We start from the raw sequence: 16,458 nt of genomic DNA, 5'->3' as shown, positions 1-16,458 counted from the left end.
AGTCACCTGATGAGGTCTAGCGGCTGGTATTTGTACCACACCCCCCACCAGGCCCAACACTCGTACAGCAGGTGACGATGGTTCTCTGCTCCGTGTGTTCTGATGGGGTTTTTGCTGTGATAGCTCCCCTGTTAAAGTGCAAACACACACATACACAGACACGGACGTACATAATCTATGTACTGGAGTGTAATATCAGTGAATTGAAGTGCCTCTTTTTACACATCAGTGACCACATGCATGTCAGAGCAAGCAGTGAAGGCTTTAAAACAGGTGACAGAATTGAATTAATGAATGGCTTTATGGAGATCAACCAGTTTACCTCATGAAGAGGGAAAGCCGCTTCATATGAATTATTGCTCAAAAGACGATTAAGCCCTGGAATCAAAAAGAGAGCGCAGTGAAAGAGGAGAAACAGATGTCAGTCTACTGTTCAAAAGCTGTCTGTGCAAATTAAACAAACAAGAACATAAATGCAACAGGCCTTGTCTTGCCTCTGTTAAATGCTTTTCTGACCCAGTGAATGTCTTCATCAGTAAACTATGCTGTTATTGATCTCTTTGCTAACAGGAAATGGAGAAAGGAAGCCAGCTGCGCTAAAGGGATAACCATGACACCAAAGGAATGTGAACAACCATCATGAATTCAACACTACAGAGTAATGATGGATAAAGGCAGAATAAAGTTGCTTGCTTTGAAAACTTTGAGTAATGAAGGAGACAATGTTAATTCTACAGTATTTTTATTTGAGGATATATGCCGAGGTTGCTCAGTTAAAAGTGAAAGAGGTCCAGTTTGACAAAAATATATGGTCTTTTATCATTTTAATGACAATGGCAGCTTTAATAACTACATAACAAAGGGCTTTTGAAAAATTATAATAAAGTGCTGAATTTTACAGAATGAAATGACTTCACACGTTTTCTTCTTTACTCCAACAGTCTAAACCATTTTTATAATAAACAATTAACTTAACAGCTTTAACACGTCCTTTTCTCTTTCTTTCTCTCTTCTATCCATTTATGTGTTTATTCATGTGTTTGTATCTTACTCACTGACTGCAGTCACAATGATTGGCTGAATAGCGTCATGTGACCAGTGCAGTGCAGAAAAGATGCTCCAGTTAAAATAGAATGAATAATTCTCAATAATTTAAAGGCTACAGGTCTGGATCCAGATAGAAAGGCATCCGGGTCTGGACCTGGACCGTGGGCGGCCTATTAGCGACCTCTGCTACATGGCTTCTGTTCAAATTAATTTGATTGAATTACGTGTTCAAATTTGTTGAAGCTTCATGTACTTAAAAACACTGACAGCAGATTATTTATTCACAGGCCTTTTATTTTAAGATAAAATAGGATGAACTCCAGGGAAACAGAAGCATGTGTAACTGAAGCAGCAGAATCTGGAGGCGTAATGGGACAAATACTGACTTGAAAACATAATAATCTGATTTAAACAGCGCTTCTTAATATTTTTGACATTTAAATAAGGTCATGTGAATGATTTTTTACTTTCTGCACACACTGATCCACTTCATCTAGTTTCTGTTTTCCTTCCACTTCAAATATTTCTTTCTTTCGTTGCAAGATTCAGAGAAAAACTCACCCATCTTATTTTTACCCTCCTCATACTTGACCCGCTGAAGGATGTGGTGGACGATGCGACTTCTGGTGGCGTTGTTGAAGAAAGTGTCTTTGTTGTGGATGATGAAACTGCAGTGAAAAGAGCTGGTTATTACAAAATCTGCCGAATGAGAGAGGCGACAGGCAGAATTTCAAGTGGCAAAAGTATAAAGGAGGAAATGGAAATGTACCAGACAGAAATGTAAGAATAAGTTAAAATCATCTCCCAGGGGCTGAGTTTTTTCAAGGGGCACTCACTGGTGTATCCTGGATCGACTGAAGGGGGCGGTGAAGCTCTCGTTCTCTTCCAGGTCAGGCAGAGTGTTGTTGTCAAACTTCATGGGCTTGCGGGGAAGCCAGCCACGAAATTTGTTGATTCGCTTCTCCATCCTGCAAGTGAAGGTTCTGTTAAAGCTGCCAGACTAGATTTTATTCAGCTTTTTTCGGCTGATCTCAATGTCGCCTCTTTGACTGAACGCTCACCTGCTCATGAACTTGTGTCGTCGGTGCATGTAAAAGATTTTCCTCCTGGAATACGGAAGGTCGGGAATAATTAGCTTAGCACAAGATGACAATTCAGTAATTAGGATAGTAATAATGAATGCTACAAGTACCACCACTACTACCATTAATAATCCTGCTGTTACTGCAGCTACGAGTAGTAGTGCAAGTCAAGTCATTCCCATCGCAACTACTGCTGCTTATTTTATTAATGACAAGCCACCAGGGCTGTGTGATATGCAAAAAAAAAAAATTACATATTGCAATTGCGATATGGGATTGTCAGTTGGAATGGTCGTTTGCATTTCATTTTCACTGAAAAAAATATAAAAATAATGATGTAATTTTTATTGGAGCTCTTGCAATTTGGATGTTGCACTTGGCAATATTACAATTTCGATATATTGCGATTAATTGTGCGCTCCTATAACCACTGAATGACAGTTGGTGGCAGTAACGCGCAAAGAAGCAAAGCAATGCTAGCAAACATGGATGTAAACAATGCAGCATTTAAAGGGTATTTAAAAAAAATCAGCTTTAGAGCATTAAAATGTGAGACACACAGAATATTAACATAACTTTTACAAGGAAATTCCAGAGGGTACATTTAATACCCCAGTTAAACCTGGCATTAAAATGCGTTTTGGGTGATCAGATTCCAATCAGATAATGCTTGATCACATGAAAGCACAGGTGTAAATGCAACGCATTGACGACAGATTGTGATCTGATTGGCCATAACAACTCTGGAGGTAGTCAGAGAGGCATTGTGACCGTAGAAAGTGTAAAGGCCATTCACACACATGCAACAGCTACGTAGGCGGAAATACATAATTATGCGCTACTGTTCAAAACCAGCGAGGTAGCAGGTAGGCGGCTGACAGCCATTAGCTAGTTGCAAAAAAATCAGTGCTCTCCTCTGCTTTTTGTCTTCAGCTCACTAGTTGTTGAAGACGCCTTCAAAAACACAAAAACACAGCTTCATGGTTGGCTGCCATCGTCTTCTATTCTACATCTTCCCAGATGAAACTTCTGGCCCGACACATGCCGGGGAAGTAGCATCTTACAATCATGCTGTATATGGGCCAGATCTGGGCCGTGGAACCAGGCGTATACTCGGCCAGAAGGAAACAAGCAAGTGGCCCAATCTTTCTTTTTTTCTTCTTTTGGAGGATGTGATTTGAGCTGGTCAGAGCGATCAGATCTCATTCAGACACATACAAGATACAATCTGGATATGATTCGTATTTTAATGCCAGGTGCAAACGGAGTCTAAGTTTTTTTTTTTTCCCCCACCATAAGTTGTCTCACCTAAAAGGCATGCGGATGTTCATGAGCTCTGCGTAGCGGCAGAGAACATCCCATGGTGCGTGAAGCTTCAGAAAGATCACGTCACTATTCGTTAAGGAAGCCTGAGGAAGCCAAAGACACAGAACAACAGTTTAACTTCAGAAACAAAGATGGCTGGGGAGGGCCGTGATATATCATCTCTGCTTTCACTCTGATGCTCTTTTCCCTGACTGTGCAACAATGATGTAGTCTACAATAATGGTGGAGGCAGTGGCGTCACAGCTATTCAACATTATGTTTTTCTGAGATCCGCTATTTTGCTCACCTTCCTGCCTGACAGAGTAGGAGTCAGTCTAAAGGTGCATGAAAGAGACCTAAAAATAACAAAATGACTCCACAACAGAAACACACACAAGTGGGCTGTCGAAGGAGACAAGAACCATTATCTTCCCCAGCATATTCCGGATCGTGATGACCTTGGTGCTACTGCAACAGCTGAAGTTAACACACTCACACGCACACAGAGAGATCGCAACATCCACATTTGCTACTCTTTCAAGTGACACTTCTGCTAAAGAAGAAGCAGCAGGGGAGAAAACTGCCATCAGCACATTTGTTTGGCCTCTATGAGTGGTAGCTCTCCAGTGAACACCAAAACAGCATTCAGCTGTCAGACCTTGTCACACTGGGCACAAAGGCTCAGGGCATTTTAAAATTGAGATTACATGCATTACAGGGCCGAGCATTAAAGAGCAAATTGATATTGATGTTGCTCATCTTGCACGCTATGAATGCAGCAGCAGGTTTGCCAGAGGAAAGACAGCAAAGCTAATTCACTGTCACTGCAGGAACCTACTACACTGCTTTTTTTTTTGGGAGTTGCAGTTTTTAAAGAGTTGAACTAGTTTTGCTTTACAACTTGGCCTCAATGTGAGAAACCCCCTCTCCTCACGGCAGATATCAATGTCTATTTATACACCAACTGTTTTAATTGTTTTATCTGTTTTTCTTCTCTTTGAAATCTATTGATTTTGATTCTGTTTTTTGCTTTTGACAAAAATGCTCGATAAATAAAGATCATCATTATTATTATTTTTATTTTTATTTTTATTATTATTATTATTATTATTATTATTATGTGGTTTAAGAGGCAGTTTCTGCAGGTGCCCTTGAGCAAGACACTAAAGCCCCCTAACTGAACTCTAGTGGAGGGCAGGATGATTGATTAATCAAGTGAAAATTACGTTTAATGCACCTTTTCAATATCCTAATCTCTGCTGCAAATTGAAACATTTGGGGTTTTTCAGATTGGTAGCCAGTTGAAATAATAATATTTATATAAACAATGGATCACATGACGATGTGTAGTGATGAACCCACAGGCAATTATATTGAATATTGGACTTATGTTTAAACACAGCTCCAATGCTACTCTTCAGTGAAATGAGAACAACATAGTAATATATATGTGGGGCAGAACTAGCTAAAATCAGTGGTTCTGTATGTGTTGATATATAACTGATAGATGAACAAAATGTTGCACATATGGGTCACTACCTATTAAAAGACAAGTACAATAGTATTAAATAACAAATATGCAAAAAGCATCGGATTAATCAAACAGCTCAAGTGGTGTGGAGGAATAAGCAGCTTGTATAAATGCTCTTTACCTCCTTTTCCATTTGTAAGCCCTCAGCACGGATATTCCGCTCAAATACCTCCCTCTTCTCTGACTGAGAGCTGGACTTCCTGTACACCAGGATGTAGTCAATGCGGCTCTTTCCATCGCTGAAGCAAAGGCCGCTGGACTTACTCCGCCCCTGAGAACAGACAACAGCGAGAGAATCCAGATATTAATGAGGAAGAGTCGACTACGTCTCATCTGTCGTTCATCATGGACGGATGAATGAGTGGGTGTTGAGTTAACTTTGAAAGGAGACTGGCTCTGGGGTTGAACCCAGACTTTGAGGTTCCCCACTGACCTCTGGGAGGCCAGGATCGGACTTTGTGTTGTCATCCAGGATGCTGCTGTGCGTCCCCGGGTTCAGCAGGGTGGAGTCGTCGTATCTGGATGGGCTGCTGATGCCCTCTGACCTTTCCCTCTCCAGCTGCACATTAACATCCTTCACAGCTGGAGGTGAGCAGAATGGATGAAAGTGGATTAACATAAGATAATATCAGAGATAATACCACAGTAAATGCTTGCTAAATCAGCGTTGAGCCATTTTACAACAATAATATCAGCCATGTCCGTCTGTCTGCGGTTTGGGTTCTTAACTGCTGAACAGAGTGACTGTTGAACACAATGTCTGTAATTACTTTACTTCATTTAAACCTGCATTGTCAACATAAAATATATAATCAGCTTGCAAAGTTGTTATTGCACGTGTTGGCGAAAAGTTGTTCATATATATTTGGCCACGTAGCTCTGTTTTCAGATTCCAAAACCTGCAACATCTGGCTCTTTAGCTGCTAAATGCTAGACTTTGTTCACCAACTAGTGGCTAACTTTGAAAATAGCTGCCATGATACTACATGCCAGTGTCTAGTGCTGGCAATTCAACACAGCTACTGATACTTCTGAGCGCAGTTCCTGTGAACATTTGACTTTCATGAACAAATCAGTGCAGTTTCCAAGGGAGAAAATCTCAGATTTTTATGCAAATTGTGTCCTGTTCCTGTTCTGAAAAAACAAGTCAGAATGTCAGCCACCTCAGCATTATCAGCATTACATTACAGTAATTCATTTAGTTTAGGAGGTAGAATAAATGAAGGGCTGGGAGCGGATGGGTAGGAGGAGGTACTAGTTTATTTTTGGGACTGTGAACTCAACTTTAATTTAAAATTGTGAACTATGAACGTGACTAGTTCATTTTAATCTGTGTGAACTGAACTTTGAGTTACACTCCTTATTAATGCAGCTTTATCCTAAATTTTAAGGAGGAGCCAGAAGGATTAGTCTCTTAATCATTTTACTGTCACACAATTTAGTTTGTTAAATGTTGAGCAGACAAATTTCAGCCTTGAATGGCAACCATTACGTTGGGGAATTGGGAGCTAACTGTTTCTCAGGTAATGAACAATTTCAAGGCAACAATAGAGAATACAAGTAAAATGTGTTTTCTCAGCATGCTCCTTCAAATGAGTCGCTTGATTAGCCTCAGGCTCCATTTGGACAGAAAAACGCTTCACAAGAGGGGGAAAGACAAATCAAAAGGTGAGCAGGAATACACTAAGTCTTTAATCAAACATCAGAGCAGATTTCTAAATCAATGCTCATGCACAAGAGTTATGATGTTTAAAGATCCTCTTATTACCTTGTCTAAAACTATTAGTTCCAGCCACCCAAATACTGCAACTCAACTTGAGCACACACACAGCTCTAAGGATTCATGATAGCAGTGGTGTGTTCACGTTACGGACTGAGGTATATTAAGGTATAAGAAATGTTGAAATGGGTTCTCACCGAGGGGAGGCAGGTCGTCTTGAGTGCTGGAGTCTGGAGCTTCAGCCGAGGATTCCTCCATGATGTCTGCCTCCCCACAGGAGGGGAAGGCGAGAGGTCTGTCCGCTGCCTGGTAGCCAGAGGCCAAGGGCTGCAGTGACACTCTGCGTCGGTGGGGGCTCTGTCGCTGAGGCTCAGACCCATGTAGAGATAAACTCACACCTGCAGTTTAGGACACAGAGAACTTCATTTTACTTTGTTTCTGAATATTTAAACATACTTTGAAATTGAGAGTGGAGCAAGGTTTTTGGCAGCAAGAAGGGTTTTGACATCCGGCCAACGTCTCAGCCAGATTTACAGCCAAAACACCCTCTGGCACTTCTTCTTGTCCCTTTTGTAATCTATTACTTACTCTCCTAGCAGAGACACAACAAAAGGCATATTCCTAAGCATTACTTAAAAACAGCTTGATGTGGGTGACAGTAAAAAAAAGAGCTAAAGAGCTAACTGAGTTCTGAAAGCCAGAGATATCAGCAACTGGCCAAGTATTGACTGAGTCATCAGTATTGTTCAGCCATCTATCAATCACCACTGATATATTATGGTCACCCAATTGTATAGGTGCACTGTGACTGAGCAGTAAAAATGTACTGTTAAACCCCTTTCACTCACAGACTCAACACAAACTCACCGTCAGCGATTATATAGTTATTGGTCTTGGATAATTACTGGGCTGCCTCGCCACTACAGGCTGAAGAGTCTGTATAAGAGCAGAAAAATGTATGGCTTAAAAAAACTAGAATTCACCCACTAATATAGAGAGTCACGGATAGTTTTAGTATTTTCCCTGGTCTAATTAGACAGTATAAGCCTGGATTCACTCATCTTTTTAACCACTTGGGGGCAACACAACACCACTGACATATTACCACATTATTATGGTTAACACATGAACAACCAGTTCAATATTCAGTTTCCTTTTGCTCTAAACCAACTCCAGTGGGAAATGAGCTGATTAGCTGCTACATGCTCCACTGCGTTCATCAGCTAGTCGTTAACTTTGTGTGTCTAATGCATTCCATATCTGAGGAGAACTGCAAGTCCTGTCACTATAAAAACACTGAGCGAAGCAGCTTTAACAAAAATATTCACAGTGAGTATTTGATATTCACAGTAGGTGAATATTTTTTTTTTATGCTTCTTGTAAAACGTCTACCTAACTGTTGAAGAAAGGAAAGGACTCACTCAGGACTGTTGTGGAGAGACGCATGCAATGTAAGATGGAGGCCATCTTGGATAACACCAACCATCCTCTCCACAACATTCTGGCAGGACAGAGAAGCAGCTACAGCTGCAGCAAACGTCTCATCTCACTGCTCTGCAGAACAGAGAGGTTCAGGAGATCCTTTGTTCCCACTGCCATCAGGCTATACAACACCTCAGCCAAAGGAAGTGGACTAATCTAATTATTATTGTTTATCTTGTATGAACTGTTTTTGTTATTATAATCAACACATGAATTTCCCCTATGGGATAAATAAAGTATCTATCTATCTATCTACATTGGGCAGCCATGTTTTTAGTTTGGAAACGACTTAAGTTCTGTTGAAGACAGGACCGAAACTAGAAAGGTTTATGCAGCAGATGAAATGATGACAGTAGGACTAAATCCCAATTGTAACATTGGCTTTGTTCCTTTCATGCTTGTTTATTAACTGTTCTTCCTCTATCTTCCTCTTATTCTATTTTATGGCGGTTTTATTGCATTTTTTAATGCTTCTGAGCATCCCCTGGTAACCACGGCAACCATATGTTTCACATCAACTGTGGGTAATTCCCTTCAAAAAGTCTGCTTTGCCTGAGGGAATTACTTTTACCATGGGACAGACCTTGTGGACTTACCGGGAACGAGGCTCAAAGTATGTGAGTCTGTGACGGTGGACATTGGGATTGGGCCTAGAAGTCTGACTCTTTTCTAGATAGGGTCAAATTCAATTTTAGCAATACTAGCCTTAACATGTTCAGAGAACTGGGTTAGATAACCACTCACACTACAATAAACTTTTCCCCTGGGTTGTTTGCAAAAGCAAAACGAAAGAGCAGGAATAGAGAGAGTGAGATAGTGTGTAAAAGTAAAAGAGGGAAGAGCCACAAAAAAACAGCAAGCAAAAACAGAAAATGACAGATCAGTAATTTTTATCTCCTCAACAAAGATTAACCTTCAAAGACCTTGAAAAAGATACACACTCTACCTGGGAACACACAAACTAATTGGGTCTATTTGTCAACCAGACGGTATCCTCTGGGGGGTGAAATTATTCAAAGCTTAGCAAAACAGCTTAAATCAGTTCTAGCTAAATAGGTCTGTATCTCTTACTTTCAGGCCTCTGGAGAGCGGGAAGACTTCCATTGGGGGGGGGGGGGGGGGGGGGGGGGCTGTCTAAGAGGTCTGCTTCCTGGATTTTCGTTTGTGACAGCAAAGGTGACTCAGCTACATTTTTCTGCTGAGCCGTCGTACCGTAGGACAGAGATAGAGGTTGGGGAAGCGTCTCTGCACTTAATCAGTCGTTGATGTTTTGGAACATTAAAGCCTATGGATGCAGCTAATAGAAATGTGATGGATTTCCTGCTAGCCAAAAAAAAAAAAAAATCAGTGCTCAGCGTCCCCTTCCTTTACTCAGAGTGGTCATAAACATTTCACTACGCTGGGGTTCAGCTGTCCAAACTGGAGCTGCAGCAATCAGAAAACATTGACATGAATCTTAATTTATCCAGAAGTTGGTAACACCATTGGAATTTAATGGGTTTTATTTTCTCCCAGATGTTGAGTAGACCCTTGTGGTTTAATGAACTCTATGTAAATGAAACAGAGCCTGGTAATTAGCAGACTGGAGACACGAAGATTACTCAGACTTCTCACATACACATAATGACTATGGGGATCAGCAGCTCGAGCTTGTTAACTTCACCTCCCCGTATTCAAGATGCTCGCCGACCCCGTTTCCTCAGCACCCACAGCACTCCACCGCCAGTCTCATTAAAGGGAGAGAGAATTGCTTACTATAAATATTGGCTCTCAGAGGACACACTACATTTTAGCCCACATCATGCCGCTGTCCCGAGACAGTGGCCGGTCAAACAATGTATCCATCAAACTTTAATGGCCCGATGGTACGTCTGTAACCCGAGCCACGGCTGAGGTCACATGGTACTGAAGCTTCGGCGGCAGACAGACAGAGGCGCAGTGGACTGTTCTCTTCAGGTACAGTAAATGCATCTTAAAAAAAGGACATCTGGTCACTGCAATCCAAGGGAATATACACAATTCACAAGCTGTATGAGGAGTCCTTCAAGTTTTATTGCAAGTGGGTGCTAACGAACAGCAAATGATAGCTGAAGATAGGTAAAGATAGCTAACAGTGATGCTGATTTTCTGAGTTGCAGACCTTTGAATTCTTCATAATGGCAGACAAATGGCACAAAATCAAACCTTCAATACTTACAGTTTTATTACCCACTAAAGCAGGATTACAAACACGGCCAGGGAGATTATTGGGAAAGCTGGAAGACGCTACAGCTGCAACAACAACCAAGATCATTTACAGAAAGTCCTTTACACCAAATAAGCATCACTCACACTGAAATCATGTTCCTTATTGTTGTTTGTACTGTGCATGTTGTGCTAATTTTATTGCAAGATTTATTGTTTGTGGGTCACAATGACGTGTTTTAACCAGCCTGTGACGCCAAAGGCAAAATTTGTGGACAATAGATTATTATTATTATTGTTAAATGATTTCTTTCTTAGCATTTATAGTAAACAGTAAAGCTGAATGACTGCTCCTGACATCCTCCATGTATACAGACAGTCAGCCCTCCCATGGCTGACAGTGGGAACAACAGTAGTACCTGGGGAATTGGCTGCTCCGAATTGGAACAAAAAAGATAAAATATAGAAAACACATCAAAGTTGCATCACAGTTTTTAAGGGAAGAAGATAACTGACTAAAAACCTAAAAAAGCTAAAATGTTACACTACAGCTACCACAACTACTTCATCCATCAGACAGGGATCAACATTAATTAACACAATGAATCAGTAGATGTAAAAACTACAATTCATTTTGCTTATTTAATCAATTTGTTCAGGCTATGTAATTCATTTTTCACTGTGTGTTTTTTGCTGTTCAAAAAGATCACTGGGGTGTTGATCTCTAGTAAAATGATCCAGCTGATCCCATTATGTCAGTTTCAGTAGCCTGGTTCTCCATTCATGTACAGTATATCATATCAATAATTTACACTCAACAAAACACCAGTTTTGAATCAGGACCTTCAGCATTCGGAGCAAGTAGCTCATGTAAATGAATGTGTGCATACGTAAGTAGGCTACGGCTGTTATGTCAATGTGTCAGATACAAATTTAATCAGCATTTTTTTAATCAGCGTTTCATATCTTATATATGTTCATCTCATTTTCAGGTTGCAGCTGCAGGCTGATTGAAGATCTGAAATGCACCGAGTATAAAGTAGTATAGTGTTATGTAATATTAGTTACTTTAATTTTGTTGTTGAGCGTTAAGGCTGAACATGAGGCAAGTTTCAGAGGCAGCACAGTTGCATACAAAGTGAACGGACCAGTGTGAGTGAGTGTTTATAGCACATGCCACACAACTGCAATGGCCATGTTCCTGTGTTGGATGTCATACCCCTCTCTCTCAGCCCTTACTTCCTGTCTAAAGTACGCCTTAACTGTCCAATAAAGGCCAGGCAAAAAAAAAATCAAATAATCTTGAAAAAGAAAGACGGGATCAGATGCAAATTTGCCCGTGAGGCACAAACCTATGCAAAGACGTGGCCTCGTGGGTCCAGTTGTTTCATCTTGAGCGAACACTGTACCGAGATGAGAGGAGAGAGTCTGCAATGAAAAAACCGAAACAACTGGAGTCTCTGCTGAGTTCTGAGTTCAATCAGAGGCTGAGCTCACAGCGGGTGAGTTTGTTTTTAGCTTACGGATAACATCTGGCTAGCTGGTATGCTGACTATTTGGGGCAAACAAACATCAACTGCACAAACAGTCCAGCAGTCAAATTTGCGCAAATGTCGGTACGGTGAAAATTATTTTTTTGTCCGAACAGGTTTTGACAGTAACTCTGATGATGTCATCAAGGTAGGCTTTGGGGGTTCGGGGACTGTAAGCTACTGCAGGTTAATAATGACACTTCTGGAATAGCAGGGAAGGGAAGGGAAGGTGTAAAAGAAGATGATATCGTCTTGCATTGTGGGAAGTGTAGGAACCAGTGTTTTTGGAGTTGACCCATATTAGTGACCAAGGTTTCAACATATTTTAGAACTCACATTTTATAAAAGTGTGATACTTTAAAAATACATTTGTTTTAATTATCCTGCCGTGCCCCGACATAAGCAACAGGACATTATGTCTCGAATGTAAATAGACATTGGATCATTGTCACGTCAGATTAGGTTTTATAAACAGTTACTTTATTGAGGGTTTCTACTCATATCATTGATAATTGATAACTGAAGTCATATTTGTTATCTTTCTGATTTTAGTTGGTATGAGAGGCAAAAACGAAACCAAAAATATTGCCGGCTGAAAAACACTAAATAACAACGTGGTTCCTTGCGTAACACAACCCAGCCCGGGGATGCTCACATCACTGCATGACAGGAGAATAAAAGATTGCAGGGGAACAGGAAGAGGAATGGGAGGCGGTGTGTATGTGTGTGTGTGTGTGTGTGTGTGTGTGTGTGTGTGTGTGTGTGTGTGATGTGTTGCCAATAGGATCCGGTGTCAGTCACTTGTGAGAAAGAATTGTTCGTTCCATCTGGATGCTCCCATCATGCCCTGGGGTGTGCAGGGCAGGGTGGGGTGGGGTGGGGGGGGTTGTATGTTCTCCCTGACGGCAAGCAGCGGGGATTTCGCGCCTGCCGACCTGCTGCTGGTGCCTGGACGACACAGTCGCAGCGCGCGCACACTTACAGACACATACACACACTCCTGACAGAGGCATGACCCAGTTCTGCGTCTTACAACTAATGCATCATGGAGGATGAAGAAGTAGAGTGTACGAAAAATTCACATTTACAATCGACAGAATTGTGTGTGTGTGTGTGTGTGTGAAGGTCAAATGCTTGCATGGTCCCAGGGTACTGCGTGAAAGAGATGAAGCAGCATAAAGAGTGAGGACACAGCAACACATGAGAAAGAGCACTGCAGCAAAAAACACATCCACACCGGAGAACAAGCTGCGTTTGCTTCAAGACAACTTGACGACACTCACCGTGTGAAGGTGGAGAGAGGTAGGGAGGCAGCTTCACCCCACAGAGGGGAAAAGGGGGGAGGGAGGGGGGCTTCCCGGCCGAGCCGCAGCAGACGCCAACACAGCCAGAAGACTCGTCCCCATACACACACGCATGCACAGGCGCAGCGGTCACCCCTCCTCCCCCCCCCAGACCCAACGTGCAAGTGACCTCACTGAGGGTAACAAACAAACACGACGTCCCACGAGGGAAACCAGCATCCCCACTTTTTACTCCTCACTCCTCATCAGTAGGTCGGCCGATCCGTCATCCCTGTTACACACAAACACGCACTCCCACAGACGGATGTGTCATAGTGAAGCCGCTCAGAGCAGGAGGCTGAAGAGCTCAAAACAAAGCTGTCAAATCTTCTCTGGAGGAAAAAAACACAAGCATGAGCAGGATGTTTACGGTGAGAGAGAGAGAGAGGGAGAGGGAGAGAGAGGGGGGGGGGAGAGAGAGAGAGAAGAGAGGAGGTGCATGCCGCTCTTCAGCATTCTTAATCAGTGTTCCCTGGTAGCCAATCAGAGGTCAAGCTGCTCTGGCAGCAGCCAATCAGAAAAAAGGGCTGGCTGTGTCAGTGTTGCTGTAGCCTAAAACAATGACAGTTGGCACTGATGACAGTATCAGTGATGGAGACTCAAGGGCACACACAGACACACACACAAATGTATTACGTACATATTGAAGCATAGTGGCATGTTCAAACATTTACACACTACTGACATGTCCATATGCAAGTTCTGGTCCCCGGAGAGATCCTTTCAGAACTCAGTTTCAGTGCAGGCAATGCGACACAAAATCCACCTGAGTAAAAATCCATTCCTCCGGCAGTCTCAGTTACACTGTGTCTGTGTCTGAGTATCTCCCAAAGTCTTTGTAGTACAAAAATCTGTCTTTACTGTTGCTGTCCCTCCCACTGCAGCTTAGGAAACACACACAGTCTGACAAAACACAAAGTGTGGATATTGTAATAAAAACCCTGTAGCTCAGATATATATCTATTTGATTTGTCTAACACAAACTGCTGAAGCCTCGAGTGAACTTCACAATGAGTTTTGCACAGAGAAAATCATTTTAGGATGAGATCTCCTCTGGGTATTGTGCTAAGTATACAGACAGACTACAAAACTGTTTACTATAATGACCGATGACTAGCATGCTGTGTTGCTGTGCTGCACTCTACGTACTCGTGCTGCTGTCGCAGAGCGTCTCCTGACTCGCACTGCAGGTGGGCAGCGGGCTGATTGACAGCGACGCCGGGCAGGACACCGGCTCCGGATGCTCATTGACGGGCGGGACGGCGGAGGCCTCGGAGTGAACGCAGTCCGGACTGGGCAGATTCTGACTGCCGGCTGGGAAAGGACTCTTCCAGTGGGAGAACCCGATAGCCACTTGACCCCCGGGATCAATCCCTGCAGGAGGACCACGACCAGAGCAAAGACGGATGATGAGAAATGGAAAACTAACATAAATTAGTGTCCAAAACCAAAAAATATTGCTTTAATATATGACAAACAAATCATCAAATAGTCCCATTTAAATTTTTTGCATCAATCAATTATCAAAATACTTCAGATAAATTTTCCGTTTAATTATTGGATTCATTGTTTTAGGTCTACGATGAAATATTACACTGACAGCTGTGCTTCCTCTCTATCATACGCGATCATGGGGGAAATGTGTTGCACCAACTCTCAGGACTCCACAGTATCACAGTGATGTCTTCAGCAATGTTGCCCTCTAGTGCTCGAAGCTGTCAACAGCATTAAAACAATCCAACTTTAACTGTGACCAGGCATTACCCAGCATTTCACCGACTGTTCACACAAACAGTCTGACGTCAGTAGCACACAATATCATATAGAACTAAATACACTTCTTTAAACAAGCAGTAAGTTATACAGAAAGACAAGGCTGTGGCTCCAAGAACAAACAATGATCTTTTTTTTTTTCTTTTTTTTTAACTACTATTCATTTGACAGATGAATAACACGGCAGGCCTCACAGCTCCTCAGCCTCCCTCTTTCATCCACGGTTGATAGAAGCAGAGCAAAGGCCGGTTTTCCCTCTCTGCTTGACGTGGACTGCTGAACCAGCTCGGCTCACCTCCGGCCTTCGATTTCACCTCAGCAGGCTTCTCTCTCCGTTTCATGAGGCCCCCGAGACCGGTGACACAGCTCGGCTCGGCTCGGCTCGGCTCTGCTCTGCTCTGGGCTGGCAAGCGTCTGAGCTCAGTGTCTCTGGCAGGTAGACAGGCCGAACGCGGCCACCAAGTTTGTTTTCTTATTTCCATAAAACACATTGTGGTAAACTGACACTGTGAATTGTCCTTTGCTAAGTTTCTTCTGTTTTTTCTTTTTTCTTTCTTTGCTTTTTAAGGATCCCACTGACGACTTAAGTCTCATGTGTCTTGGAACAATATCACCGTAAACAACAGTCAGTGGTTTTTTCACTTCATTGGTTTTTCCAATGAAGGCTCATAATCGACCTTGGAAATAGGACTCTGACAAACGATTGTTAAATCGAGACCTATTAGTTGGTAATCTACCCAAAACTTTTATGTCTTTATTACTGTTCAGAGGTTTTGATACTGCAGATGCATTTTTTAAATTTAGTTTCAAGGCAGTTGATGTGTGAGTGAAATCGTTTGGCTTGTTTTAAACTGTGAGACAAATTAATACTACAAATCATCTGAAAAAAAAAAAAAAGCCTTGAGACTGAATTAATTAGCATTAACATTTGTCGGTGTTTAATTACATTAAATATAGTACTCTACTGAATTAAAAAAGTTTCAGTCTTGGATTCAGGGGCTGCCAGTGGCCCCCTCATTGCAAAATGCACCATCACTTTGAACTAGCTTTGCCTCTGGCCGACGTAAATGTCGCTTCTTGGGATCAAATTTGCTTTGTCACGTTACCTCCTCTATTTCTCTGATTTGTGTCTGTTTATGCTTTTATAAGGTATTACCAGACTCTAGACTTTATATAGTCTTTACTCCTTTTTTAATTCACATTGACAATGGAAGAAGTAATAAAGTTGGAATTTGCATCCTTTTCTCTTAATGTGGAGAAGTTCCGTATCATAACTTTAAACGAACATTATTGTGCCCACACAGACTGAGAGTTTAAACGTCTTGTGAATTGTTTCATGCAACTTTTCCGACCTGACATTTTATATAGATCTTCGGAAACTTTGGATTTTCTGCACATTGTTGTTATGTAACACACCGAGGGCAGGTGGGACTAGGGAACACGCTCAACCCCCCCCCCC

The 16,458-nt window shown here is 42.0% G+C and overlaps 1 protein-coding gene across 3 annotated transcripts in view; it reads right to left on the bottom strand.

The window, feature by feature from the left end:
- The window catches only part of LOC111654772 (anoctamin-4), a 46,625-nt gene that overhangs the window by 18,579 nt on the left and 11,588 nt on the right, over positions 1-16,458 (bottom strand). For 2 of the 3 annotated variants that reach the window (XM_087173885.1, XM_087173886.1), the window contains exons 1-10: positions 7,553-7,612; positions 6,883-7,083; positions 5,399-5,547; positions 5,087-5,236; positions 3,438-3,538; positions 2,109-2,153; positions 1,884-2,015; positions 1,609-1,715; positions 323-378; positions 7-128 (exon numbers count right to left, since the gene is read on the bottom strand). In XM_087173885.1, the coding sequence (XP_087030011.1) occupies positions 7-128; positions 323-378; positions 1,609-1,715; positions 1,884-2,015; positions 2,109-2,153; positions 3,438-3,538; positions 5,087-5,236; positions 5,399-5,547; positions 6,883-6,943 (923 nt within the window). In that variant the 5' untranslated portion in view covers positions 6,944-7,083; positions 7,553-7,612. Of the gene's footprint in view, positions 1-6; positions 129-322; positions 379-1,608; positions 1,716-1,883; positions 2,016-2,108; positions 2,154-3,437; positions 3,539-5,086; positions 5,237-5,398; positions 5,548-6,882; positions 7,084-7,552; positions 7,613-14,375; positions 14,601-16,458 lie in introns of those variants that run through there. The other variant, XM_023405906.2, reaches the window with a different exon arrangement.

The sequence above is a fragment of the Seriola lalandi genome, unplaced genomic scaffold (assembly GCF_002814215.2).
Source record: "Seriola lalandi dorsalis isolate HSWRI2012SDOR001 ecotype SW California unplaced genomic scaffold, Sedor1 jcf7180002054289, whole genome shotgun sequence".
NCBI classification, from domain to species: domain Eukaryota; kingdom Metazoa; phylum Chordata; class Actinopteri; order Carangiformes; family Carangidae; genus Seriola; species Seriola lalandi.
Note: the sequence above shows the minus strand (reverse complement) of the source record. Positions and strands in the feature narration are given on the sequence as shown.